We start from the raw sequence: 26,861 nt of genomic DNA, 5'->3' as shown, positions 1-26,861 counted from the left end.
AGAGACAGAGGAGCGAGATGGCTCTTGTAATTGAACCCCGGCTGTGCTTGATGAAGCTTTCAGCTAATATCCATCCGGGGAGGCTAAGGTGAGAATTTAGACAAACAACCAGCAGGAAGGGGATGGAGAGGCATAGAGAGCAAAGAGAGAAAATGAAAGAGAGTTGTGATTAAAAAGGCATCGCTTGCTGAAATGGACAATTACTGGTGTAAAGTGAAAGCCATGCATATATACCAACCCAGAGGACAAAAGGACATTGTCACCATTTTGATTAAGATACAATCAAGCTGGAATTTGACCAGCCAAACATATTTGACAGTGTGCTATAATAGACAACACCATCACTTTTCTAAAATCAGAATGACACAATATGTGGAGACTGCTAGCTATATACTGTTGTGTTCTTTTGGTCTCTGGCTGTTTTTATGGTTTGGGATTGCTACAGTTTAAATACAGGAAATCTTAACTTTAAGATAATAGAGTGCTTTAACACTTTGAGGATAACACTTTTCTGTATCAACATGACAATACCCCCGTGCATAAAGCCAGGTCCAGTTTGCTGTGAGGTCCAGGCCTGCACAGAGCCCTGGGATTCTTCTGGGATTAACTGAAACTCTGAATACAAACAAGGCCAGACCACTCATCATCAATGTCAGATCTCAAGAATGCAAATCCCTGCAGCCAGGTTAAAAACCTTGCAGAAATCTTTTCCAAAAGAGTGGAGTCTGTTTTTCTGTAACAGCAGAGTTTAATTTTGGGTCATTTTAAGCCTTTATTACAGTCAGCTAAGAGACAACAGGAAATGAGGGAGCTGCAACAAAACGTCCCAGCTGGACATTGTGGTTCAGTCAGCATCTTAACCCCTGAGCTACGGGGTCGCCAGTAGCAGCAAATAAATTCCAATGCTTTAGGAATGAGATGATTCAAAATGACATGCTGTGTAGTTGTATTGCGCAGGTGTCCACATACTTATATAGTCTATCTATAGTGATTGAAGTTTACTGTCATTGTTTAGTATTTTGGTTCAGTGCATGTTAGATGAGCAGCAGAGAAAAATATTTCTTTGCTTGCTGCCTTTTCCCCCCATTAATTTCCCTTAGCATTTTATCATGTTTATTTGTAAAGCATTTTGTAACTTCATTTTATAAAAGGTGCCATAAAAATAAAGTTGTTATTTTTATTATGATCGCGTAATCAAATTTGCAAATGATTTAGCACAAGCAAACATAAAAATTAAGCTGCAGCCCACATACTGCGCTCCAACAGAGCACCTGGTTGACTAAATCACTAAAATATATCAATCTTAAATAGGTAGTAGGTATCAAATTAGCCATAAAACATTACACCGCCCTTCACCAGAGATTCACAGCGGGCCAAACCACATTTACAGAAACTCACCCTGATTAATTTTCCTATTTAACAGCAGTTCACATGGATATGAGTCATGAAGAAATACTGGTGAAACATACTTTTTATGTACCTAGACTGGGAGGTCTGATGCTTGGCATAATGCCAGCTTGATACGTATGCTAATTGCTGATTTGCAATTTGCAATTTGTTGAAACAGGATTGGAGATTCTTCCTCACTGGTGCTGAGAGCAATAGATTTAAATAACTACATATACTACTATAGTATCAACAGTAGACTAACAATATATATCTATAAGTTAATAAAGATAATGCCCTCTTTTACGATGCAAATTATAAAATATTCTAACGAGTTGATGCTGGTGGGAGATTTGCTGCCCCCTGTGTCACAGCCATACGGTACCACAGTTACTGTATACAGCTATTTATTAGCTGTAGTATCTGATAAAATCACATCCATATCTCAATCCATACACTTTAAACACCCACAAGCAGCAAGCAGAGGTGTACATTTCCCTCAGATGGGCTCAAATGTACAGTATACACACACACAACTACGAACACGTGCACATTATATTGCGCAATGAAAGCAGGATGATTTGGAGGATATAATTGGAAAGAATGAAAGAGGCAATGCGGAGGAAGAAGGAAGTCAGATATAAGGCGATGATGATGAAAATAAAAATATAAAAGAAAGACTGCAGGGGTAAACAGAAGGCAACAACGGAGCAAAAGCAATTGGAAATGCAAACTAACACCAGAAGCACTATCACAAGTACGTGTCAAGCAGACTTATACTGTTGACAATTTGTATGGAGAAAAAAAAAAGAATGGGACCAGTGGGAACACCATATTGGGGAGTTTAACAATGTAAACTTACACTACCAGCTGAGAATTGTCATCTCTGTTTGAACAAATAAAATTGCTTAACTCTCATTTATCAAAACCCTCTGTAGTCCCATGTAGAGCGTACTTTACCAGGACATGAAGACCTTAAGATATATAAGTACATGAAGAGCTTAGTATCATGTTCATGTCAATTGATACAATAAAATGTAACAGCTCAAAGGAACTAATACAACTTATATTCAAGCCATAAAAATACAGTTTTGTCAGGCGTTTTACTGAAAGAAACACAAGGGCACAAAGTCACGGATACATATAGACATGCACATACAGTCAAAGATACCCCATAACACATTTTAACACATACATTTGGTAGCAAAACTGCAGCTTTATACCTAATTAATAGAAACAGCATGCGGGGCAGAGCAGCACATGAAGATAAAGCTGTGTCGGAAGGAGGCAGAGAAGAATGAAGCGAAGGGCATCACAGATGGACAGACACAGTAGAGGAATAGAGAAGAGGAGGACAGAAGAGAAAGATAAAATCATTTTGATTACCCTAAGGGACTGAATACACAGATTTTTTTATATTTGAAAGAATGTAAAGCAAACTATTATGGAAAACAACAATAACAATGCACAAACTGTATCTGAAGAGTGTGTGTGTGTGTGTGTGTGTGTGTGTGTGTGTGTGTGTGTGTGTGTGTGTGTGTGTGTGTGTGTGTGTGTGTGTGTGTGTGTGTGTGTGTGTGTGTGTGTGTGTGTGTGAGAAAGAAACCCCTTTGAAGATTTCCATAAACTAATGTTAACATACAATGGTGGAGGAAGTACTCTGATCTCTACGTACGGTGTACGTAGAGATCAGAGTGTTAAACATATAAACAAATATTACTCCAACAGTAAATAAGCAGCTAGTTAAAGATTTAAGTTTGTTAATTGGTTAATCACTAACGAAATTACAAATTGGCATACTGTATTCAAAAAATTGTCAATGATAATTGTTGAAGAAGACATGATTTGTCATATTTTTATTAATTCATTGTTATCTAGATAACAGAGTTTGCAGCCATGCTAGCAGCTCTGTGAGACCATACGGTTAACCAAATAGGTGCTGCAACCTAAATGCTTACCTCATGCTAACTCTTGCTAATTACATGCTTAGTTTTGTAGGTATTTGGTCATAAACCCAAGTACTGACCCAATGGTCAGCAAAGGGATTACAATTCATCCTATGAACACATGACATTAATATCTGTACCAAATTATACTCTAATCCATCCAGTAGTTATAATAGAAATTTCACATTTCACTTCTACAAATGTCAACCTTGTGATGGCACAAGAGGAAATGTCAGGCTAATGCCTGAGTCCTTAGGGTTGGTAGGAACCATCTATTTATTTATCTCCCGCTTGTTTATTGCTCATTTCACCTATTATATACTGTATGGTATGATGTCTCTAACTTTAAAGAAGTTGCTACAGTGTTCATAATCTGGGGACCATAAATGTCTTTATAAAATGACATGGCAATCTATGCAGTAGTTGTTGAGATATATCAGTCTGGACTGATCAGCAGACCCACATTGCCACCCAGCCGTTCATAGAGCTGCATCACCAGAGTGGCTCAATATGATTACAAATAATTTCTTAAACATAACCCTAAGTCTAATATAGGTTTATAGTATGGAGCTGTAAATAATGTTACCAATAAGTAATAAAACAATGTTGTATTGTTTTATCCTACATCATTAGTGATTAGTGTTTGTTTCATAAATTGATGATAAATTATGTATTTCTATTAATGATGAAATAGTAAAAAACATGAGTTACATTCACAAATAATTAAGTTTCTGTTGCAGACACTTAAGGCAAAACATATTTTTTCACCTACTGATCAATTTTGGGATTTTTGGCTATTTTACTTCCATAACATGTATTTTTACAGAGTGGAAAGAAAATACAACATTGAGGTGTTCATACTAAATGTTGTCTATTTGCATCCGTAGCTTTCTCTAAAATTCACCAAAAGTAAGCATTAGATAATCCCCTATTTGGTTATTTAAACATAACATTTCTGAAAACTTGTAGAATAAAAAAAAATTGTCTTAATGTAATTAAAAAAATGGGAAAGTTCCATGGTGATATTCATGGACTCCCTTTAACCATCTATATTTATAAATGTTAATTCATACAGTATTAAAGACGACTGCACAGTATTGATTTCTTGTTGGTACCACAGGACAGAAGACCGTCTGCCATCAGGATAGCTGTGTTTTTTGTTGTTGTAAAGGTCAGCCTTGTCAAATACAACAGACACTGCTCTCACAATATGTTCCAGATAAAATGTCACATATACAGAGAGACGTGAGGACAAACACATATGTACCTGTGTGTCCGTTTGTACAGAGCCATACACACACATAATACTCTTCTGTCCTCTGCTGAGATTTCAGAACATGTTGTTCTTTACAGAGCAGCAGTATCCGGGACAAACGGACATCTGTCCATATCACTGACGCGCACACACATTAGGCTGGACACATGTCAGCACATGATGTTCATATTGCATCCTAACACTCCCTGTCTGGTAATCACTCCCCAGATTAGCATGTCTCCATCCTCATCTCCTCTTCTTTTACCTTTACCACTTTCTTTTTTTATTTTTTTTTTACTTCTCCGACACCACAATACATCAAACACCGGAGTGATCCAATGCAGGGGAAAAAGAATAATCAAATAAATAAATAAGGAGTGAGATGAGGGGAGTCTGGAAACAAAAAGTAATATCCACTTCACAGGCATGCTGCAGATGATTCCCGCTTCATCCTCCACCTCCTCTCTTCCCATTTTCTCGCTGTTCCCTTATTGTGGGAATGTATTACAGGGAGGTGCGTGTTCACTTGTAAGCAGGAGAAATATAGATTTTTTTCCTGTCGCCTTTGGATGATAACCAAAAGATATAACACTGTGCGGTGCTTGATAGGATGCTCTGTGTGCTTTATCATCAAGATTGGTCCCAGGAACACATAAAGAAAATGTCACAATCATACCACCTTTAAATAAATAATAAATAAAAAAATAGACCGCACACACACTGCTCCAAAAATAATTTGTTTTCAAGCGTGCGTGGTGGTGAAGGCGCTTCTTAGTGTTAAGCATTTTCAAGGTTTTTGCAAAACGTGAAAAATGTTCCCCAGAGTTTGGATTTGAGATTAGGATGAAGATAACAGTGGTGGGTAGATGAGGTTAAGGTTTAGAGTAAACAGTTGGGGAAGGAAAATGAATGTTTGTGTGTGTTTGTAAGATATTTTTGTGAGCATTGTAATCTGTCTGCACTGAACTATGCTTATTGTTGTCCTTGTAAACTGAGAGCAATGAGTGTTTAATTTAGGATGTGACTGATAACAGGAGCTCTGCTGTATGAATTCAATTAAATCTGCTCGTCCTTTTCTAATGCTCTCTTTCCTTTCTTTAATTCCCCTCTCCTCTCTCAGGTTATGGTGGGGTGGAGTTACTGTTGGTGCTGTGTGGCCTGGATCTCTCTCAGCCCTGCCCTCGCCACTGCATCTGCTACACCTCACCTAGCACCGTCTCCTGCCAGGCCCACAACTTCCATGCCGTGCCCGAGGGCATCCCTGCCCAGAGCGAACGCGTCTTCCTGCAGAACAACAAGATCCAGCGGCTGCTCCGCGGCCACTTCTCGCCCACCACCACCATGTTGTGGCTTTACTCCAACAACATCTCATACATACAACCCTCCACTTTCCACGGCTTCGACCGTCTGGAGGAGCTCGATCTTGGGGACAACCGTCACCTGCAGGCCGTGGCGTCGGACACCTTCCTGGGCCTGGGGAGGCTACACGCGCTGCACCTCTACCACTGTGGCCTGATCACGCTGCCTCCAGGCATCTTCGCGGGCCTCAATAATCTCCAGTATCTCTACTTACAGGTACATGGACGACAGCCTGCTTTTAGCTCTAATATATATTACATCTGCCACCACAAATCACATTATGGTGTAATCTGTCCATCAGCCTGCCTCAGCACTTACTGCATATTCTGATTTATTTCAATTGGAGAATGATGAAATGCTAGCTCTTATCCTGAGTGCAGGGGGAAAATAGCACAAACCAGCCCTTACATTAAAGTAACCTACAGGATAGCTTCTGTGATGAACCGCTGAAAGCAGTACAGGAATTAAAATGCAAGGTTGGGTATGTGATCTCATTATTTAGATTGTGGGTTTATGAAGAGGAAAGCTCCTCTCCATATTATTGATAGGAAAATCGATTAATATTGACACTGAGTGAGTGGGATGAAGGTTACAGCTTGGATGTTTGATAGCACTCAGATGTCATCTGTAACAGTTTGTCAAATGTACAGCTAGTGGGTGTGTGTGTGTGTGTGTGTGTGTGTGTGTGTGTGTGTGTGTGTGTGTATGTGAGAGTAAATCAACCACGATCATTGCCCAAGGGCCCCCTTCCTTTAACAGAGTCCTCGACCTCAAACGCACCACTCAAAAGGGCATAGAAAATCCTTTCTGACCCCTCTAACACCACTCACTTATTTTTTGGCTACTGCCCTCAGGAAGCCTTACAGATCATTCTGCATCCAAAAAACAATACAGACTTTGAATTCCTTGCATAGCCCAGCTATTATCTGCTTCGTTAAGGGATTATGTACCATAAGTCAAACATATTCTTTGTGTTCCATAATGTATGTATTGTATGTATGTATGTTATACTGTACATGCCGGAACTGTGCTAAAAACTTTACAAGAGCAGAATACTGCTGACATCAATGTACAGTAGGATAAAAATGTTTTTCCTATTACAATATATCATAATTCAGCAAATGTATCTAAAATGACTGATACAGTATCAAAGTGGTGCTCAATGCACTGAACCCCATTTAAGCTTCTGTTTTGTTTGTTTTCTACCCTCCATCCTTCCCTACATCCTGGCAGGACAACCAGTTGGAGTTCTTGGAGGACGATCTGTTCATCGACCTTCTGAACCTAAGTCATCTCTTCCTGCACGGCAATAAACTATGGAGCCTTCGCCAGAACACTTTCCGTGGTCTGGGGGTCTTAGACCGACTGCTTCTGCACCAGAACCGAATCCAGTGGGTTGACCGCCAAGCTTTCCATGACCTGCGGCGCCTCACCACCCTGTACCTGTTTAATAACTCCCTCACCGAGCTGTCCGGATCCAGCTTGACTCTACTGCCGTCCCTGGAGTACCTACGACTGAACGACAACCCCTGGGAGTGTGACTGCAAGGCGCTGTCGCTTTGGGATTGGCTGCGTAGGTTCAGAGGCTCTACCTCGTCTCTGATGTGCGCTTCGCCGCCAGAGCTGGCGGAGAAGGACCTAAAAACGCTGAAGAAAGAGGAGCTGCCCAGCTGCCCCTCAGCAGAGGGTCATGCACACGGCGGCCCAGGTGGGGAGATGGAGCATGGAGAGTCTTTGAACCACCTTAATCGTCACAGAAACCATCACAACCACCATCAGCGGCCGTACTTGCCCCACGGGGATCAGTACAGCTTGCCTTCACCCTCGCCCCTGCCGCGGCCACCTAAGGGAGGCCGCAGAAACTGCACCCGTCGGGGCCGCAAGGCAAAAGGGGGGCCGAACGAGGTGCAGGTACTGCAGGAGGGGGGTGAGAAAGACTATGGTCCAGATGGAGGTAAATATGATTTGTCTGGAACTGGGAGGAGGAAGAACAAGTGCATCCCCAGAACTTCTGTCGGCCCACCGAGTGGGGTCCAGAGGGTCAATAATAACGCAGGGTCACACTTTGCAGATTATACCTTCTGTTTACTAACAGCTCTGCTGCTGTCACTCATCTCTGTCATCCTACGCTGAGACAGGAAACGGACACTTTTGTGCTGGTGATCCAACCTTATGATTCATTCTCCTGAACCAACCCTGTTCTGGCTCTTCAAATCGGGCATGTGTGCATAACTGTGTGTATGTACATGACTGTGTATAAAGAACAATATCAAATATCTACTGTCAGAGTATCCCTGCTGTATTAAGGCAGGGATCTTTACCAGTCATAATCAAAACATGGGAATGCAGGGAAAACAATTTAGCCCACTGCTTTGATGATGTCACCAAGGGAAACATCAGGAAAACTAAACATTTGTCTCTGTGGCATTGACTGCTTCACTAAAATCCATGTACTTGTTAAAAAAACGTACAGCCACATTGAATAACAAGCCGATGACTCATTCAAGTAACAGTGAGAAAAAACTCACAATAAGGATCAAAACAGTTCAAGGCTCTGCCTCTATGTTTAACCCTCCACACAATAGTGCTCTCTCGGTGGAAACCTCCAACTGTCACTCACGCTGAGATGAAGACAGTCATTCATAACTGTCACACTGCTCACTCAACAGCACCTTAAGATCCAGAAGAAAGATACTGCAGACACAAGTGGCACTAAAGTCAATCATCGTACTGTCAGAGCAGTAATAACTAGAATCACTGTATCTCTAGTTAAAAAAGGGATTTTACTTGCATGTCTCACAGTCTAAACTCCTGTAAAAACACCTGTGGAGTTGTGACGCATCTATATAACTGAAAATTCTTCATACTAGTCCTGTTAAAAGGTGTTCTTTGTCCTTGCAACAGATCAACTTAAAAAGCCATTCAGAAGCAACCTTTCATTGTAAAGAGCCAAACAAGTGTAAATGAGTGAGTTAATGAATGTCGGTGTAACCGTTTGTATTGTATGCGTGTGCGTGTGTCCACTTAAAAAATACAAACACAAAAAAACACTAAAGCCATGCGGGTAGAACGACACTAGATAATAAAGCCTAATGAGAGCCAGTGGCTAGGAAGGGCAAACTGTGGAGCTAAGGGAGGGCTTTATCACTCTTTGACATCACTGGTTACAAAACAGAGGCATCAACGAGCCTGAAGGGTCAACACATGCAGGCCAAGGAGACCCCAGAGCCTGGCTCACAAAATGTTCGACTTCCAGAAGCTGTTATGTACTTTCCTTTGTAATGCTGTGGAGGCTAATGGAAAAAATATATCCTTCAATCAATCACAGATGAGTCAATCCAAATAGTCACTGGAAGGTTCCAAATGATGGAAAAAGAATGTGCTGATGACCACCACAACACCACAATTCATCTCCTGCAATGGTCTAAACAACTGCATAACAAAAACAGCTCAGAATATGTGATGATGATCACCACAGGGCAAAAGGGACTGACAAACTCCGACTGCATTTCTTGTCCTTGTCCTCTCTGGTGTGTGTTTAATGTGCTCCAAAACAGATGGGATTCGACAATCTGTAAGCACTGAGTGGAGAGTTGGATATTAATGCTGCTACATCCGAGAAGACCGCCACTTTTCTGAGGCTTCTTCAGGAAAATAACAAGGACAGAGAGGACTATGGGACACGGTGTTCTGGAGTGAACTGGAGCGGTTCAAGCACACACACAACCCTAACGCGGCCCGATAACCTTCACAGCCTTCCTGTCACACTGCAAACTACTAACCCCTGTTAGTGCAGGGACTTCAAATCCCAGAGCGGACCACCGCAGGTTATGACTTCAGACCTGAACTATTTCAGAGTCATTCACTTTAAGTCTCAAGTGCTCAGCAACAATAGGTGAAACCTGTACAGACACGCAAGGGTCCATCCGGGTACTCTAACTAGCCAGAAATGCTAAAAGTCTTTATTTCTTATAGCATAACAAAGTTATAAATTCTATTTTAAGATGGAGCTGCCCTTGTATGCAAAATATGACTCAGCTAAAAAGCTAGAATCATGGCATGCTGACAAAAAGCACAAGAAGTTATCAGTTTGTTTTGCTGGCAACCTAAACACACGTGTGGTTTGGACGGGAATCAGAGAGCAGGGGCCACATTCGGTCCCTGCTTGTGTCTGCCGAGCCCCGCCTTTTTATGTCTATCTATCTAAATGTTGGGGGACGAACAGAAGCCTGTCACCGGTGTCATTCTTCTGACATGTAGGATTAGAGACCCCTTCTGGTGAACTTGTTTGTGCTGCCGTGAACCCAGAGGTGATGTAAATTGTGTCTGTTTATTCCTGTGAGGATGACTTTTTTTTTCGTTTTGTAAAAAAAAAAAAAAAAAAAAAAAAAAAAAAAAAAAAGAGAAAGAAAAAAAAGGGGAAACTCGCCGCTGTGTCTCGGTAGTTCCCTTAAAAAAAATTGAACAGGGAGCTAGGAGCTGGAACTTTATTTTTTATTCAATAAGATTATTATCATTATTTCATTTTTTGCAGTTCTTTTGTTTTGCTGACTCATTGATACGGTACACTAACACAACACTGCCCCCCTCCTGATCCTCCCCCTCTATCCCCCCTTATTCATCCCTCTGTCTTTCCCTTCCACCTTCTCCTCACCTACCCCTCCCTCCCTTCTTTCATGTCTGCATTTCTCTCCCTCCCTCTCCACCTTCTCCTCTCCTTTCTCTTCCATCCTCGTTGCTCCCTCCTTCTCCCCCTCTTCTTTTTCCCTCCTCTCCTCCTTCGTGCAACCCAAATGTTTTGTATGTGGTTATCAAACAATGCCAGACTCAAAAGCTGTTTATAAATAACATTAAACAGAAAGTGTCCTCAAATGGCTGAGGTGATCTGTGTTTGCTTGCCTTGCGTTTGTAACATGAACATCTCTAAGTGTGTGTGTGCGTGTGTGTGTGTGTGTGGCTAATAGACAGACCTACAAAATGAGCCCTGAGAATGACGGATAAGACAGCGAAAGGAAAGAAAAAAAATGTTATAGTAAAAAAGGTAATGGAATAAGTGCACAAATTCATCTATTACTGCTGGGAGAGAAACATACCCACATTGAACCAGGATGTATTCTGGCCTCCTTCTTGCCCTAGTTTCACTCATATGCTCAGCAGCCTCATATAAAATATGCATTAGAATGACTGTAAGCACCAGCACGCACAAACTCAAAAAACACACGCACCTGTCGAGCTGTATTAGCTGTAAGAAGGGGGGGGGCAAAAGGAGGCGTCTTGCGTCAGGTCAAGGTGAGGTCAAATGGAGGGCGAGCACGTGCTGCGTCCACTCTGACCATTTGCACAGTGTTCACATTGATGCATGAGTGTTTACACGTGATACTGGATTGTTCCGTGCCGGTGTGTATGTGTATTATATGTTCGTGTCCACCGGTGTACCGAGTATGCCCGCTGTCACAGCAGATCCAGGCTGACAGTCGGCTAGGGCTAGGGAAGAGGTGTGCCTCTGAGAGACAGTATCACTGCTCTGTTTGTAAAACAAAGCTGACAATAAGGAGGGGGAGAGAGAGAGAGAGAGAGAGAGAGAGAGAGAATGACTAAAGCAGAAGGATTTAAAGGCAGAGAGGTGGAGATATCTGAGGAAGAAGCCCATGAAGAAGTTATCAGTACCAAACAGACCAGCAGCCAGGGGAGAGGAAGTGGGCAAAGTACGGGTGGCTGCAGCATCAGCTCAGAGTTGTGTCCGTCCATCACTGCATGAGTCCCAAACAGAGCCGGGGGCTGCAGTTTACATCTGTTCCACCATGTAGAGACACTATGTGTGATGAGGAGCTCCAGTCTCAATGAGTTCAGGGAGAATATGAAATATGAATCAGATTTTAAAAACAGAAGTCACACTGGTAAAGGCCCATTAATTATTGAAGGGACTTAAAATGTTAAAAAGGAGGAAAGATGAGTGAATAGAGGGAGGAAGGAATCAAATAAACAACAAAAAGGAGTAAAGTAATGAGGAAAGGAAGAATAAAATGTTGTATAGGCAGCAACATTAAAGATACAACAATTAAATGAACAGTGATGCAAGCGATGATCTCTTATAAGGAAAGAAGTAATGCAGTGATAAAAAGAAAGAAAGATGGCAGAGTTAGTAAAAACAGTAGAATAGTGAAGGCTTTGTATGATGAAAAAGTTAAGGACAAAGAGGATAAGATAATAAGTGAGGAGGGAAGGATGGATGAAGAGAACAAGGAACAAATGGAATAAAGTTGTAAAGAGATGTGATAGAAGGCAATAGAAAAGCAAATCAAAAGATTCAAAGATGTACTTATAGGACCATCAGAGGCATGAGAGAAGTTAAGGAAGGAAGGGGTTTTAGGGAGAAAACAAGGTAGCGAGGAAAGAGTTGTGGAAAGAGAGGGACGCACAGGGAAAGACGGAAATCATCCATAGAGACACATGTATACAGGCTTCATGATCAAACAGAAGAACAGCTCATCCACTGGTTCATTCCCCAAGCTGAGGATCTGAAATAGCCGCATGTGAATATTTATATATGCCTATGTTCCCTTCCAAAGGCAAAGAGGCCAAGCAAAATTGATTTCTCTGTGTGAATCCCCAAAGAGTTGAGACTCAGCAAGAGAAAAGCAAAAAAAAAAAAAGAGTGAGGGAGAGTGGAAAGAAAGAAATAAAGCGCTGCCAGATAGAACAGTGGGAGATTTTGTGAAACAAGCTGGAAGACTAAGAAATGAGAGACACCTTGAAATGCAAATGTATGATGTTTCCACCAAACCGAACATTTGTCCCGTATTCACTGTCTCTCTCTCCGAAGCCGAATGTCCCGACTACATGATTGGATTTTCGCTCGTCATTCGCCATCCAAGCGCGTGGCATCCATCACGCACCAGCTCACATGCCTTACAGCACCCTCCCTGTAAGCACCATTTAACACCAGCCGTCTCCTCAGTACCATAACTCCATCAGGCTTCACTGCACTCATTACAAGCAGATATCTGATTCTAATTAGGAGGAAGGTCAAAGTGTGGGGCCGGAAAAGACGCAACAAGAATATGCAGCTATGAAACCATGAGGTTATCCTGTTAGATCAGACCGGAGCTGTCTAAAAGAAGAATAAACGCTAAAACATTCACACGCACTTTTACTGTACATTTATCGACAGCTTTTACTCCATCTTAGTCCTAACTCGGCCAAACCAAGTGGTTCAATTATTCAAGACGTCTACGTCTTTTCAAAGGGTAACAAAAGTTCATGTGCACATTAACAAAAAAGGGAACCAGTCAGACACAGTTGGAGATATTTTCCAACCTTTTCGCAGAAGGGACTTGCACCGGGAAATCAAAGAAATGGCATTTGAATGTGTCTTCATCATCTGCTGTTCATGCTGAATCTAACATGTCAGTGCGTTTCCTCAGTTTTGGAGTCTTGCTGCAGCTTTAATAAATGTTGCATCATCCTGGATTAACGTTCTAAACAAGTTAAAGTCTCTATATCTGCACTGTAACATGGCGCTCTGTGTTGTGTCAGAAACAAGATTTCTGTTTCTAACTACATTTTTAATGCACTGCTCACTCATCCAAACAATCTCAAAAAAACAGATCAAACAAATCAATTGAGGCACATCTGTAGAGAAGAGACGGCTGAATAACACTGACAAACCATGCTTGAATGAAACATATTTGTGGGCCTAAATAATCAATACTGCGGAGAGCAAAACGAAGACAGAGGTGACAGAAATGTATTTTGAAGCAAACATACATTAAAGAGAGTCTACAGGAACACTGGAAGCTCTGCGAGACTGTACTTAAGCACTATGGAGCTAAATGATAACATCAGCATCCTAATATGCTCACAGTGAGAATAAGAAAGTAGTCTAGAAAAATCTACTTGAGAGGGTGGAACTATGTGCAACTGAACTCTGAAAAAGACAGGTCATGAACTGAAAACACACTGTGAAAGGGTTAAAGTTGTCAGACAAAAACACAGACTCCTCCTAGAACAGACAACGTCGTGGTTGTGACCTGTCAATCACAAGGTAGCCACAACCTAAAGCATAACCTGCTTTATCGTCTATTTTACTCTAATTGGGACCATCATTTTCTAAATGAATGTTAGACTGTAATGAAGAAGACTCAAGACGAGCAATTCAGACCATAAACTAGTGTTTACGATGTTTACTGAGGTAATAATTCAAGTGAGAGTCATTTTCTCAGACTTCCATTTAATCATATAAGCATGCCAACATGTGTTAATAAGCACTAAGGTAAGGTTTTTGATAAAAAAAACTTTCACCCGATGGTGGCGCTAATGGAAAAGTCAGGGGATCATAAAAGTCAGTACGATACATCCTCTGGGGACAATTTCATAACAATCCAGTAGTTTTTCAAAATATTTCAGTATGGATCAAACGGCAAACTGGCGGTCAAACATTGCCGTCCTTAAAGCAACAGCGTTGGCGTGGCTTAAATGTGTCAGCGATAGTAAAATGTTTGAACAGAACACTTGGAAGTGATGGCCTTTTGACTCACATAATTGAAGCATCTGCACATGAACATGTAGTTATGTCTCACACATTTGCCCATTTCGACCCACACTGGCTGCCAACAGGGTACTGTGTGTGGCTGCCTGAACAATGTACTGAGCACCCGTCTACTGAAAATGCATAACAGTCCGAGATTATACACACACCAAGATCTCAAATTAGGTCAGACACCAGTCAAGCCTAGTGCCCAGTGACCTGTGAAGATGACTCACTTCAAGACCAATGTGTGAAAAAGAAAAGCATCATCGTGCCAAGAATCGCTACAGCGGTAGAGTTCTATTCAATGTGATGCCATGTATTCTCAGCTCCTCCCACTAGAAACCTTTGCTGAGTAATGTGAAAAAAAACTTTTCCTGTGTTTTTTCCTACTTTTTTTCTAAAATAAGAAAAAAAAAAGTTGGGAACATCACCCAGAGCTCCCCCTCTAATGGGGTCCCATCTATTATTTCTCAGTGCTCTGCTGTGCTGGTTTTTCTAAAAGAGACAGCATCTCACTTTCAGTCCTCTACCTGTCATTTAGATGCTGTCTTAAATTAATTCCTACACAACAAATCTGTCTATTATTAATTATTTGCAGCTTTAAAGCATTGACTCATACTCTTTTTAGTGTTTCAGATGCAAAAGTCCGACCCCTGCATGATGATTTTTTATCAATCTTCACTAACTATATCCAAACATCTGAACTCACATTCAACAAACCATTGCACTTTGCTTAAGTAAGTTCAGTTTTGTAGGATTGTGCCTACTTCCCTGCTTACTTAGAGTGAAAAATTAGGTGTTTTTTGGTTGGATTTTGGTTGGATTTTTACTTTGTGTCACTCAGTTGGATAGTATGAGAAGCTCAATTGGCTAAACTGCTTGAAGTCAACTGCATAACTAAGCAGCTTTAACCTGTAAATCTTATCAACATCCACGTCCATGGTATGAGTGACAAGAGAGATAGCTTTTTTGTTGTTCATTTTACTTTGAGGTCAGCTATGTTGCAAGCTAAAAATGGAGTTACCTCTGTTTTTAGAGAAGAGCTGATGTTGTAAACCTTCACGCTGTGTGAAATTACATAAAAGGTATTAATGAATTTCACTGACTCTGGACAATAAGGTCAATTCCTAATTAGCCCTGAACTATCCATTTTAAACTGCTGCTTCTGATTGTATTACCAAACAAGACATAAACACACATTGGCATCACAAGCACAACACACACAATACATAGTTAGACGACTCACAAAGACTGGACTCATGTGAACACAGAATATGTACAGAGCTGATATCTGTCAGCAACACTCTGATCTCGTGATATCCCACAAGCTCACACCAAGATCAGCACAGCAGAGCCCGATCGAACAGTGATGATAAAACTCCTTCCAAAACCACATTATAGATACAGAGCTTAGATATTTTGTGGACGTGGGGTTATTCCCTGGAAGAGCAACTCCAACCAGAGCGGGGTATATTCTAATTAGTCCACCGATATGGATAAATATAATCCAACCAATCCACTTGATTTGCAGCAGCAGCAGCAGCCAGGCTAAACACATGCACTGCACTTTCACTCACTGACACGAGCCCATTAAATATTAAAAACAAATACATGGCTTGGATCAGACAATTATAAGCAGCCAACCATCAGTGCATGGAAACAAGTTAATTATATTCAAACATCCTAATTCACCACTTGTAGATAAACAGAAAGCATCATAATGCATCAGACAAACAACTAGCAAATTAAAAGAAAAAATAGGGAGTTAATCCATGCAGATTATGCAAAATGATTCCACGTGTGGGTAAAACTCTGCATGGTGTTCGGTTTGTATTAATATGTTTGGTCAAAGATGTAAGCAGTATTTTAGTGGTGAAGCTAGAAAAAAGGGGAGCTAATTTGAAGTCTTTTATATGTTATTGTATAGTTTGCTCTATAATAATTTGTCATATTTCATGAACTCGTAGTTATGTGAAATCTTAAACTGCAAAGTTAATAGCAACTACAGCTGTTAGATGGTGAAGTACAATGGTATTTCCCTTTGGGGAGTATAAGCAGGGGAAAGCTAATACTCAATTTAAGTAGCAAAAAAATATATTTACTAGGTACATCACTTGAGTAAATTAAAAAATAATAAATACAAATAATTGCAATTTATTGCTGTATTACTGTCCAGTTCTTCCTGAAATGCAGGCAGACTTCATTGTATTTAAATAACTGTCTCATTGCAGCAACTTTAGCACATTGAGAACAGTAGAGAGGTGGGCAGGCGAATGCACCATATGGCCGACAAGAGTTCATTGCACTGAGTCTACGTCTTAGTAACAAAGACAAAGTTATGAATAATTATAAATCTGTAGTCAGCACACACAGGGAGATGTTCACTTTTAATCCTCTTAGTCCTGAGTGCAAGGATCAATACTGCATCAAATCACTGTGAACTCTCTCATGAACTTGGTAGATCTTACTCATATTGCACGTCTGTTAAATGGCTGCATAGTAACAGAAATTCTCAGATCTCATCATGTGTGAGATTGGAATAAACAGAATGACAATATAAGCGTACATCGCCAGCCAGTGTCGCAGCTGTGTCACAGCTCTTAACAGTGGAGAGTTGTGAGTATCTCAAAGTGCAGTAGGCCACCATACAAAAGGGCCAATCAGGCCTCAGAGCACACAATACTGAGACTGTCCTTCTTAAAGTCAAGAATGACTTTTGTCTGGCCGCGGATGATGTTCAGCTGTAATCCTCTTAGCCCGGAGTGCAGGTTTCAACTCTGCACCGCTCCATTTTGATCATCGGTGTCAGAAACTGTCCGTAAGGTTACTTACATGGCTTCTCTTGTGCCATGAGTAAATCACACGAGGTCAAGCCGCCAAAATGTGTTTTCATGAATACGTCACATCACGCAGACATATTATTTGAGAGATATTGTGAGATTTGAAGAATTTGTCCTGTGGTATTTTAGGATTGAAGTATGTGGTGCTCTAGCAAGAGGAGTGAAAAGCATTGCATTGTTGAGAGGGAGAAAATGGAGCAGTCCTCAGGAGTAATAGTTCATATTCTCAGGAATGCTTTCAATTAATGGGCTTCTCTCTTTCCCTTATTAATTAAAGAATAAGCATTTGGAAAATTTCAAACCACATAGAGAGAGCGAAAGAGAGAGAGGGAGAGAACAATGAGTGAAGTGTAGGTGGGTGGTGCCTTGAGCGTTTTGTGTGTGCGTGCGCACATTTTTAGTGTTCACATAATGGCAGACAAAACAGTCAGGAGGAGGGAGAAAGCAGGGCGGTAGCAGAACTCAGAAACTAACGGAGAAACAATAGAGCTTCTTGCCATTCTCATCCTTATCTTCTCCTCCACTTCATAACCTCACCCTGTTTATCTGACTTGTGTTGCAGATGTGCTGATCCATCATGGTATAATCTGTTTTTTATGAGTCTTCCTGAGCCGTGTGTGAGTGTGAGTGTGTGCGTGTGTGTGTGTGTGTGTGTGTGTGTGTGTGTGTGTGTGTGTGTGTGTGTGTGTGTGTGTGTGTGTGTGTGTGTGGTGTGTGTGTGTGTGTGTCGCAGAGGGCTGGCTACAGCAAAGAATGCAGTGTTTATTTGGTTATCATTAATTCCGACTCGCAAGACTGCTCAGTGTGTCCTTAGAGACCAAGGCTGATGTAGCATTCATGTAAGTCCTCAAGGCAGGAATACTATTGACAACATGTTGCAACGGTATTTATTAACAAATCCTTTGCAGGGATAGTTGCCACGGTATTTATCATCATTATGGATAAGAATGCTGTTCGGTAGGCAGCTTAGTTGTAGACCAGCAGAAAGTAGTTTAGAGATGGAGACTAGAACATGTGTGCATGCAGAACAGAACTAATCAGAGGAATCATGACTGGCTCCAACAAATAAACTTTATATATATATCATAGTGTTGCTTCTTCTTGTTTTTATTCCTTTATTCAAGCAGGTAATAGAAAGATAAAAGTAAAATTACAATAATTTTCAAGATATTTTTTTCCAAGAGGGCAGCATAAAACAGTATAAAAACGAAAAATATGATGCATACAATATTAACAAGCTGTGTAAACTGCTCCAAACTACACAATAGAGCATAGAGAATACAATTCAGTTAAACTTTAAAAGTGTTTTTAATTCTCAGGTGACCATCCGAATAAATTAGAATTCAAAACCTTTGACTGAGAGAGTTAAGTGAAGTCATTTCTTAAATACTGACTTTAATTCATCAAGAGAAATTACCTTTGGCTATTTCACATTGAGGGAGCAGCATATTTAACCCCTTAAACCTTGTGCCGTTGGGTCAGTAATTAGAAACGCGTAGTACTTAAATCTAAAAGTTTCCAAAGATACCAAATACATCAGGCTCAACTTGGGGGAAATTAGGTGGTGCAGTCATAAAAACATGTAATTTTAATATATCAATCAACTGTGGACATATACAGCTATAATGAAGGGTTGGAACAAGCTGATACATCAATATATACATGTCTTTGTGATTAAGTGGATCATCCAACCTTAACAACTTGTGTTAAGGGGTGAAATGCTTAGTTGTTTGTTCAAATGCCTGAAATGATCCATGTTTAGTTTAGTCTTAGAAGATCTTGTTGTATTGTGTCTTTAAGTGAGTATTCGATCTTAGGAAATTCAAAGTGTCTCTTCTCAAACTTAGACTGTTGCTTCCGGCAAATGAAAATGAAAATAAGCCTTTGAGGTAAATGCCATAACCATCCAAATATATCTCTACACAAAGTAGACAGTTTGTTCAACAGTCATCATTCATCACCTTGTAATGAGTATGCGTCCCACTTGCTAGCTCATGGCCGCCGCTCTGCACTGTGCTCATACAGCAGTAACAGCTGATAACGAAATCCCAACCTGTGGTGTCTTCGTGGAATAGCGCTCACTCTCCGGTCCCCCTCAGGTCAATACTGTTAGCTCTGTCAACACCGTTGCTCTTGTTTGCGCTGTTATCCCCGTTACCTGCTAGGCGCCTTCATGTTGGATTCCATATAAAGAACCTTTAACTTTTCCAGACACCAGTGGGCTGTCTTGACCGAGTGTTTTTTTTTTGTTGTTTTTTTTTACCCAAACTAAATTATGGCAATTTGATCCAGTGTCAGACACATCTTTTATCTCAAAATTAGTTGAACAAAATAACAAATTTTGAAATTCAAAACTGCATAGGAGAAATAATTATTAAAAATCAGTAACAGATATTGAAATGTAACTAAACATTGAGGTGATTTAAAAGTGGCTTTAAATGTTATAACATGCCTGAACTTTCTTTTTCGTATGCAACAGAGTGACTAAATTCTAAAGAATGAATTCCCCAGAAACGGAGGGAATCTATCCATCACTTGCTGGTTCATGATAAACTCAATGGAGCTGCGAATTGCTCACGCTCTTCTAAAAAGTCCCCCTGAAAAAAAAGCCATCCAATACTCATTGTCACTCACTGTTTCTCGCTAAAGCTTTTTTCAGCTCCCCATCGGAGAGCCCATTAATATCTGAAGAAAAAGTGATGGAATTGAAATCTTTCTTTTCTTTTTTTTCATCTTTACTGGGCAGAAAAGCTGTCAGCAGATTATGTGGGAGGACAGCAAGTTGACAAGATTTGTCAGTTTTCACTCTCTTCCTCCCTCCTGCTCTCTCTCTCTTTCTCTCTCACTCACACACAAGCAGGGAAAGCCCATCGCCCTTACAAGCTCTAAAGCTCAAAAAAATAAGAGAGCAATGAAGGAATAGGATAAACAAGCTGATTTACATGTATAACACTTTAATTTGCCTCTCTTTCTCTGCTCATCATCCCTGCCTTACTTGCTGGTTTTTGTTTCCTCCATCAAACCCTCTCTACTTCTTGTTTTCGCCATCATTCTGTCTACTTTTGTCACCCACACCCACTCTCTAACTCTGTCACCTCTCCTTATGTCTCACATCTCAGTCCCCCTTCCCTCCCCCTCCTCTATCCTGCCAGATGCCTATGATTCACATTCAAAGTGTTAATATGTCCTGCTGTTCTTCTCTTTCCTTCCACCCTCCCACTCTTACCTCATCCTCTCGGTTTCTCCCTCTCTCAGCTGTGCTCCTCTCTCCCTCGTTCTTTCCCTTCTCCTCATTTCTTCTTTTTCTCCCACCGTTTTTTCCTGCCTCCCCCTGTGTCTCATAGATAACTGTCTTCACTGCCGACACTTTCATCACTGTAAGACCAATAGAAACGGAGGGTGCGACACCCATCCATGTCACCCTGTCACTCCCTCTTCATGCCTCTGTGTGGAGGCCTCCCATCTTTTCTTCTACAGCAGCTTTTCTGAGATCCATCACTTCCTCCATCCTTGTCAAGTGAATCACCTCCTCTCCTCTTTGTTACTGTGTGAGACTTTTTTCTATGTCGTTCTGTGACAAAGTTGCTTCACCGTCTTCTCATGAAGGCCTAAATAGAAGGATTCTATATATACACTGTATAGGGATCATATATGGTTTAGTGGTTTCACCAAAACAAACAAGATTGCTATATCAGATCTGTATTTTAAAACAGAGCTACATAATGCATTACCTTGAAGGATTTGGGAATGATTCAGTCACGTGTTCAGCTGTAATCTTGCGGCTTTGTCTCATTTTGACTTTTTAACCTGTAGTTGTTTCTTTAATTGTTGGTGGATATGTGGGCTAAAAAATATAGTTAAAGTTATGGTTACCTTGACAAAAAAAAAAAAAGGAGGCTACATGAGTTCACATTTCTGGCAAAAACAAATCTGTACTTTACCCAGGCAGCACAAAAACATAAGACAATAATAGATATTACGCTGCAGTTGCTATTGTCTTTCTTCCAATCTGCTATAGTCAATGCTATTTTCAACAATGGATCGAAAAACTGTGAATGTGAAAGGGGGCACTGACAGACCTTCCGAGAATTATCAACCGTCTCCTCTGTTTTTTAACTCGTTTGTGTTTTTCAGCCTGTGACTTGCTGTCCTGGTTCACTCTCACCAGATATGCTTTTGGTCGCCTCCCATCGAGGCGACCAACGGGAGGCGGCAGGCAACTATTTTCAGCAAAAAAATGCTATAAAAACTCACTGTACACCTGACTTTCATAGTGAACAGCTAGCTGGTGAACATGGTGGATTTTGGCAGCTGAAAAGACTGATTTTCTCTCAGGAGTTGGTGTAGACCAAAAAGAAAAAATGAATAATTGCCATATGGCCAGAAACATTAAATGAAAGCCAGTGAAGCTCCATGTCATTATAGATACTGAATTTACGCAAACAATATCTGCTGTATGTGTAAATAAGCAATTGTTTTCAACCAGTTGATCAGGACAACTTAAAAGGTGGTTATATATCAGCATTGTGTTAACGGTTGCATTTCCACTGCCCTCAAATGACAAAAAAGTAAAATAATATTTTATTATATTATATTATATTTATCAGGTATGGGAATACAGATTTCTTATATTTCCTGTGTGATTTGACAAATGCCTGTTTTAAAATGTCTCAAATCCTTAACGCAACGTGAACACAAGCTGCAGTCTCGAGCAGGAAGAAGCCGTCTTCAATGAGCTGTACTCTAACTTGTCTTGTATTCTTAAACCCGCATATCAATTTGTCTAGAGGCTCAACCTATGCTGCTGAAGTTGCTGGACTGCATGTTTTTGCACTTACTCTACATACTACAGTCCACTGACTTTGATTTTTTGTTGATATTTCAATATCATTGTGATTTGATTTGATATTTTTTGTTTAGTTTTTTTCCAAAATGTAATAAATTAATGTGGACTGTCTATACTTGAGGTTCAAGGTGTAATCAATCTGTTTTTGTTATATCCACCAAGATGACGACCCTGTGAGGTATAAACTGGTCTGTATTTGAAACCATTGATATGCCCCAGTACTTTAAAGTAACCCCTCTCCTTGCTCTGCCCAGGATTGTATAAAGAATGTTTATCCTCTGAGTAAAAACAGTTGACTTACTAAAGCTCTGGTGATTTAATATTTGGCCTCAGTGCTGAAAACATATTACAGTATCTAATAACTTCATCCAACTTCACCCCAATCACTTCATATTTGTGACTGACACTGGGCTGTTGTTCAAAAGAGAGTTCAGAGAAAGACATTTTCTGTTCATGCATTATCCTACAATTCACAAGGAGTTAGCTTAAGTCATACATACACATGCAAACACACACATTTGGGTGACTCAGACAGTGTGCTCTGGTTGTACCAGATTGGCGGGGGGTTTACAGCAGACAAATACAGCAGGCCATGCTTGTACACTCCACTAAACCATTTGTTCTGCAAACACACATGTCAATGCTCCAGACACAAAAACAAACATGCACATTCACAATTGTCCACATGCGCGTGATGATGTTCACTTAGCACCAAGTTCTGTCAAAACAAATCCAGCATAGTCATGATCACTTATATAACATATCTCAAGTAAACTGCCGTCATCTTTCCAAATATATAGCCTTTTTACTTTTGCTTTTATTGTTTTATTATATTATTTTATTTAATTACCAACTACAGTATCATTTTTCATGCTGAGATTAAAATCATTCTGATCTGACAAGGCTCCAGACGGTTCCCATATGGAGGCTGCTGAACCACGTCCGTGTTCTGTAACATCCTCTTGTTCAGGCCTTCAGTTGTTCTACATCAGCATTTTCAACACTAATAAAGAGTCCTCTATTTTTGGCGTGAAAGACAACTGATAGAAATCTGACCCAATTTTTTTCTTTCACATAACAAAACGCAGTCCATTAAAAAGTCGGGCAGAGGCATGCTGCATGAAGGGAAGCTCCATCTGGCTCTGTCGGCCGGTCCTCATTATTTTCTGCCTGCCCAGTGGCCCAGTACCACACATGCAGCTGTTTACCGATGACAGCTAACTTACTCCTCAGGCCGGGGAACTTTTGCTCTCTCCTAGGACTTCTGGGTATCAGGCACACAAACACCTACATATAACCATGCCTCTCAGGTGTTACTCCTGAGGTTATACACATAGACATACACACACTTTGTCTCGGGTGTATTGTCCCAGACAGATAGTCCTGCTCCCTCATAAATGGTAACCTACATTGTATGTGCGTCCTAGTTCTGCCTGGTGGTCTACACAACCCCTCTATCTTATGAACGTGGAAACAGACTCTCTTTTTGCTATAGAGCGGGTAACCTCAGGAGTCCTCTAATGCAGTTTTACCCTAAATTATTGTTGTTAAACCAACAGAAATCAAGCATCGAAGGTAACCTCGATGTCTGCATGATTTGTGTGTGTGAGTTACAACATTATATATAACATATCCCAGCTAAAAGACTACTCCACATCAAGACAAATACATCAGCCCTTTATCGCCTTAAGAATATAACACGAATGTCTCAGCAAGGTTTAGAAAAACTCTGTCTTCACAGGTCTCTCTAAGAGGTCAGTCAGACAACTACAGCTCATTCAGAAAGCTGCTGCTAGCATCCTTGATAGAACATAGACAGAGGAGAGGATTACTCCAGTTCTCAGATCTGTAAACTGGCTTCCTGTGTGAATTTTATTAAGATATCTAAATATATTTCTGACCTGTTGTTACGCCACTTTAAGAAAAGTTCAGGGGGCGCGCCCTCTGCCCCTTCACCCAGACACTTTAGACTATGAAACCATTGACCTGCATCCACTTTTGATCGCAGTCCTAACACTTATTCTAACAGCATACTCAACTCTATAAGATCAATTGTAACCAGGACAATGAATAACTCAACTGCTCTGAGTATCCCACTGAACTCAGTGGACTCTTCATAATCACTCGATGTTAAGTGGAGCATCAGCACTGAACAATCCAGAAATGTCCATATGCTTTCAAACTACCAACTAATTCTGGGTTCATGTTAGATTAAAATGATCATTCCAATCCTGTGTGGGCAGCTGGAAATGTTCTTAAAATAGAGGAACAGTAAAACGTAATGGTAGACAGATGTATTGTGAACAAATACAGCATTAGGGAATTAGGAACCAAAGTCAGTGCAGTACTGTACTTCTTCCTGTGACTGCAACCTGCTGTGTGTTTCTCACTCCCTACCTCTGTGTATCTTACAAACACACACTTAGCAGAAGGAGGTGTGTCACTGATTGAAGCTGCCTACTCACAACATGTTGCCTTCTGAGTCAGTGCTTTTGGAAATCATAAATAAGTGGCTACACTGATCAATTATTTGTTTTTACTGTATGAGCCTGAATGCAGCATATTACATGAAGTATATTTCCGCGTCTTTAGCTCTCTGGCTCTTTTCCTCGCAATTGTCGTCCAAGAGATTGGAGCAGGGAGCAATGTGAACAATGTCCTCCCGCAGCCTTAAAACAACACAATAACTCTCTATTCCCCTGAACACCCTCACTACAAGACTATAAGTAATGAAATATGTCATTATTCCTCTGCGAAACAAGTCTCTCAGCTTCCACAGTATGATAACCTTCCCTCCAATTATATCTGCGCTTCAGAAACACGCTTCGAGAAGAGAGTTCTTTGTGTTAAAGTAATCTACTGTGACTCTTGAATGAGCACAAAGAGAACGGCTGTATTAAAAAAAATTAAAAAAAAGAACAGGCAGAGCAAGAAATCATTTTTCTTATGAAATGAAAACTCCTTGTGAATGATCTCAACATTTCATTGGTTTCTAAGTGAAATGGGATGCCTGATTAAACCCAACTCATTAGCAGAAGGTGCAGGATAAATGGGAAGGCAAAGAACTGATGAGAGAGTGTTTCTAACTAGACTGAAGACAAAACGACCAGAGAGGATCTCTGTTATGTTATTAGAAAGACATCTACATTTTAAAAGGGGAAAAGTTGCCACTAACAGAAGATTAAAGGGGCGGATGCCCTTATTAGAGCACATCCAAATTTACATTCTCCTTTTTTAGTATCAATTCTGATACCTCATTTGATAGAAGAACAAATACGAATTTTCCTTTTAGTTTTATTTTGCTAACTTCTGTCATGTTTGAGCCTTAATGAATATGGATTCTCGCTGCCGAAATTTGTAAGATTTTAAGCAATAAACATTTTAGTTAAGGTTTTAATGATGTATTGCTATAATACACATTTTAATTCAACAGGGGGAGGCTAGGGAGTTTGAGGTAGGAGAGCTGAACTCAGGCAGGTCTATATATTGACAGCTTGTTTGATTAGAGCAATATGTTGTTGACATCCATGATAGGAGGATGTATGGAACATGTCACTATAAAATTGATGATGCTGTGGGAAAAGCTCACAATCACAAAGTGTATTTCAAAACGAAGTGTGTAGCTATGAAGCTAGATACATTTTCCTAAGAGGGGATCTCACAGTCATACAGCTTGTTTCACATATTTAATTATTATCTTTAAATATTTGCTGTGTACTATTATTGCATTGATTAGTATTACATTCATTAATAGTGCAAGCATATTATAAAAAACTGATAACACCTAGGGCAAGTGTCACATAGTTGCAGTTTCAAAAGACATCAAGAGAATAGAACATTGGGATTCCTGTAAAGAGGAAAATAGCTGAAATATTTACAAAAAACTAGCCAACAATAATGATAAAACCATATTAAAACCATATCCCTACAAATTATCATCAGTAATATTCTGTATAATCTGCCATCAGTATAACTAGGGGTATTTGTGTAAGAACATAAACACGGTGTCTTTTTGTGTTGAAGGTGTTGACTTTGAAATGGAGCTGATAGTTTCTCTTTTTCAGCCAGAAAATCAAAAAGTTTGATAAAGAAACAGCAACCAGAGTGTTGGTAAATGATGCAAAAGATACCTGTCTTTATGCTTTGAAGTCCTTCTTTGCGATCAGTTTTTAAAAAAAATGGCTCATTAAAGAAGTAAAACTGGCCCCTAAATATCAGATTTTTGGAGTAAAATGTTTTCAACATGCATTTTACCAAGATGAATGGTGTATATCCTCAATGCCTTGCAAACACGTTGAGGCCATTTCACCTTATGAAACACTTCCATTGCATTATTTAAAATGTTTTTAACTTGCATTGTTATATAGTCCGCTTGCAGTCTTCTCCTCTTTTAGAGCATTATGGCCACTTAATCTCAATATGCATTACCGCGTCTGCAGTGAATCATGCCACCAGGATGTGGGTCCTTATACAATGTGCTCATAAAAATAATATGTCAACAGCTTTAAGCAGTGAACATGTTCATGTACATTAACCTTTAAAGAGCAGTTACAGTCTATGTGCAATATGTGGTTACCACTTTGTAAAACCACTTCCTAAAAGGATACTGAAGCGTATCCTCCAACAAAGATGTCTTTTCATTTTCTAATAATACAGTCAGGAGAACGGAGGAGCAAACATTATCATTTTTTAGGGGACA

General features: G+C 40.2%; 1 protein-coding gene across 1 annotated transcript in view; it reads left to right on the top strand.

The window, feature by feature from the left end:
• Nucleotides 1–8,079, top strand: part of LOC129113894 (reticulon-4 receptor-like 1) — a 60,764-nt gene extending 52,685 nt beyond the window's left edge. Inside the window, exons 2-3 of the mRNA XM_054626377.1 lie at nucleotides 5,708–6,162; nucleotides 7,180–8,079. Of these exons, the coding sequence (XP_054482352.1) occupies nucleotides 5,708–6,162; nucleotides 7,180–8,079 (1,355 nt within the window). The remainder of the gene's footprint in view (nucleotides 1–5,707; nucleotides 6,163–7,179) is intronic.
• Nucleotides 8,080–26,861: the final 18,782 nt, after the last annotated feature.

The sequence above is a fragment of the Anoplopoma fimbria genome, chromosome 24, assembly GCF_027596085.1.
Source record: "Anoplopoma fimbria isolate UVic2021 breed Golden Eagle Sablefish chromosome 24, Afim_UVic_2022, whole genome shotgun sequence".
Classification (NCBI taxonomy): Eukaryota; Metazoa; Chordata; class Actinopteri; order Perciformes; family Anoplopomatidae; genus Anoplopoma; species Anoplopoma fimbria.
This window is presented reverse-complemented; position numbering and strand designations above follow the sequence as displayed.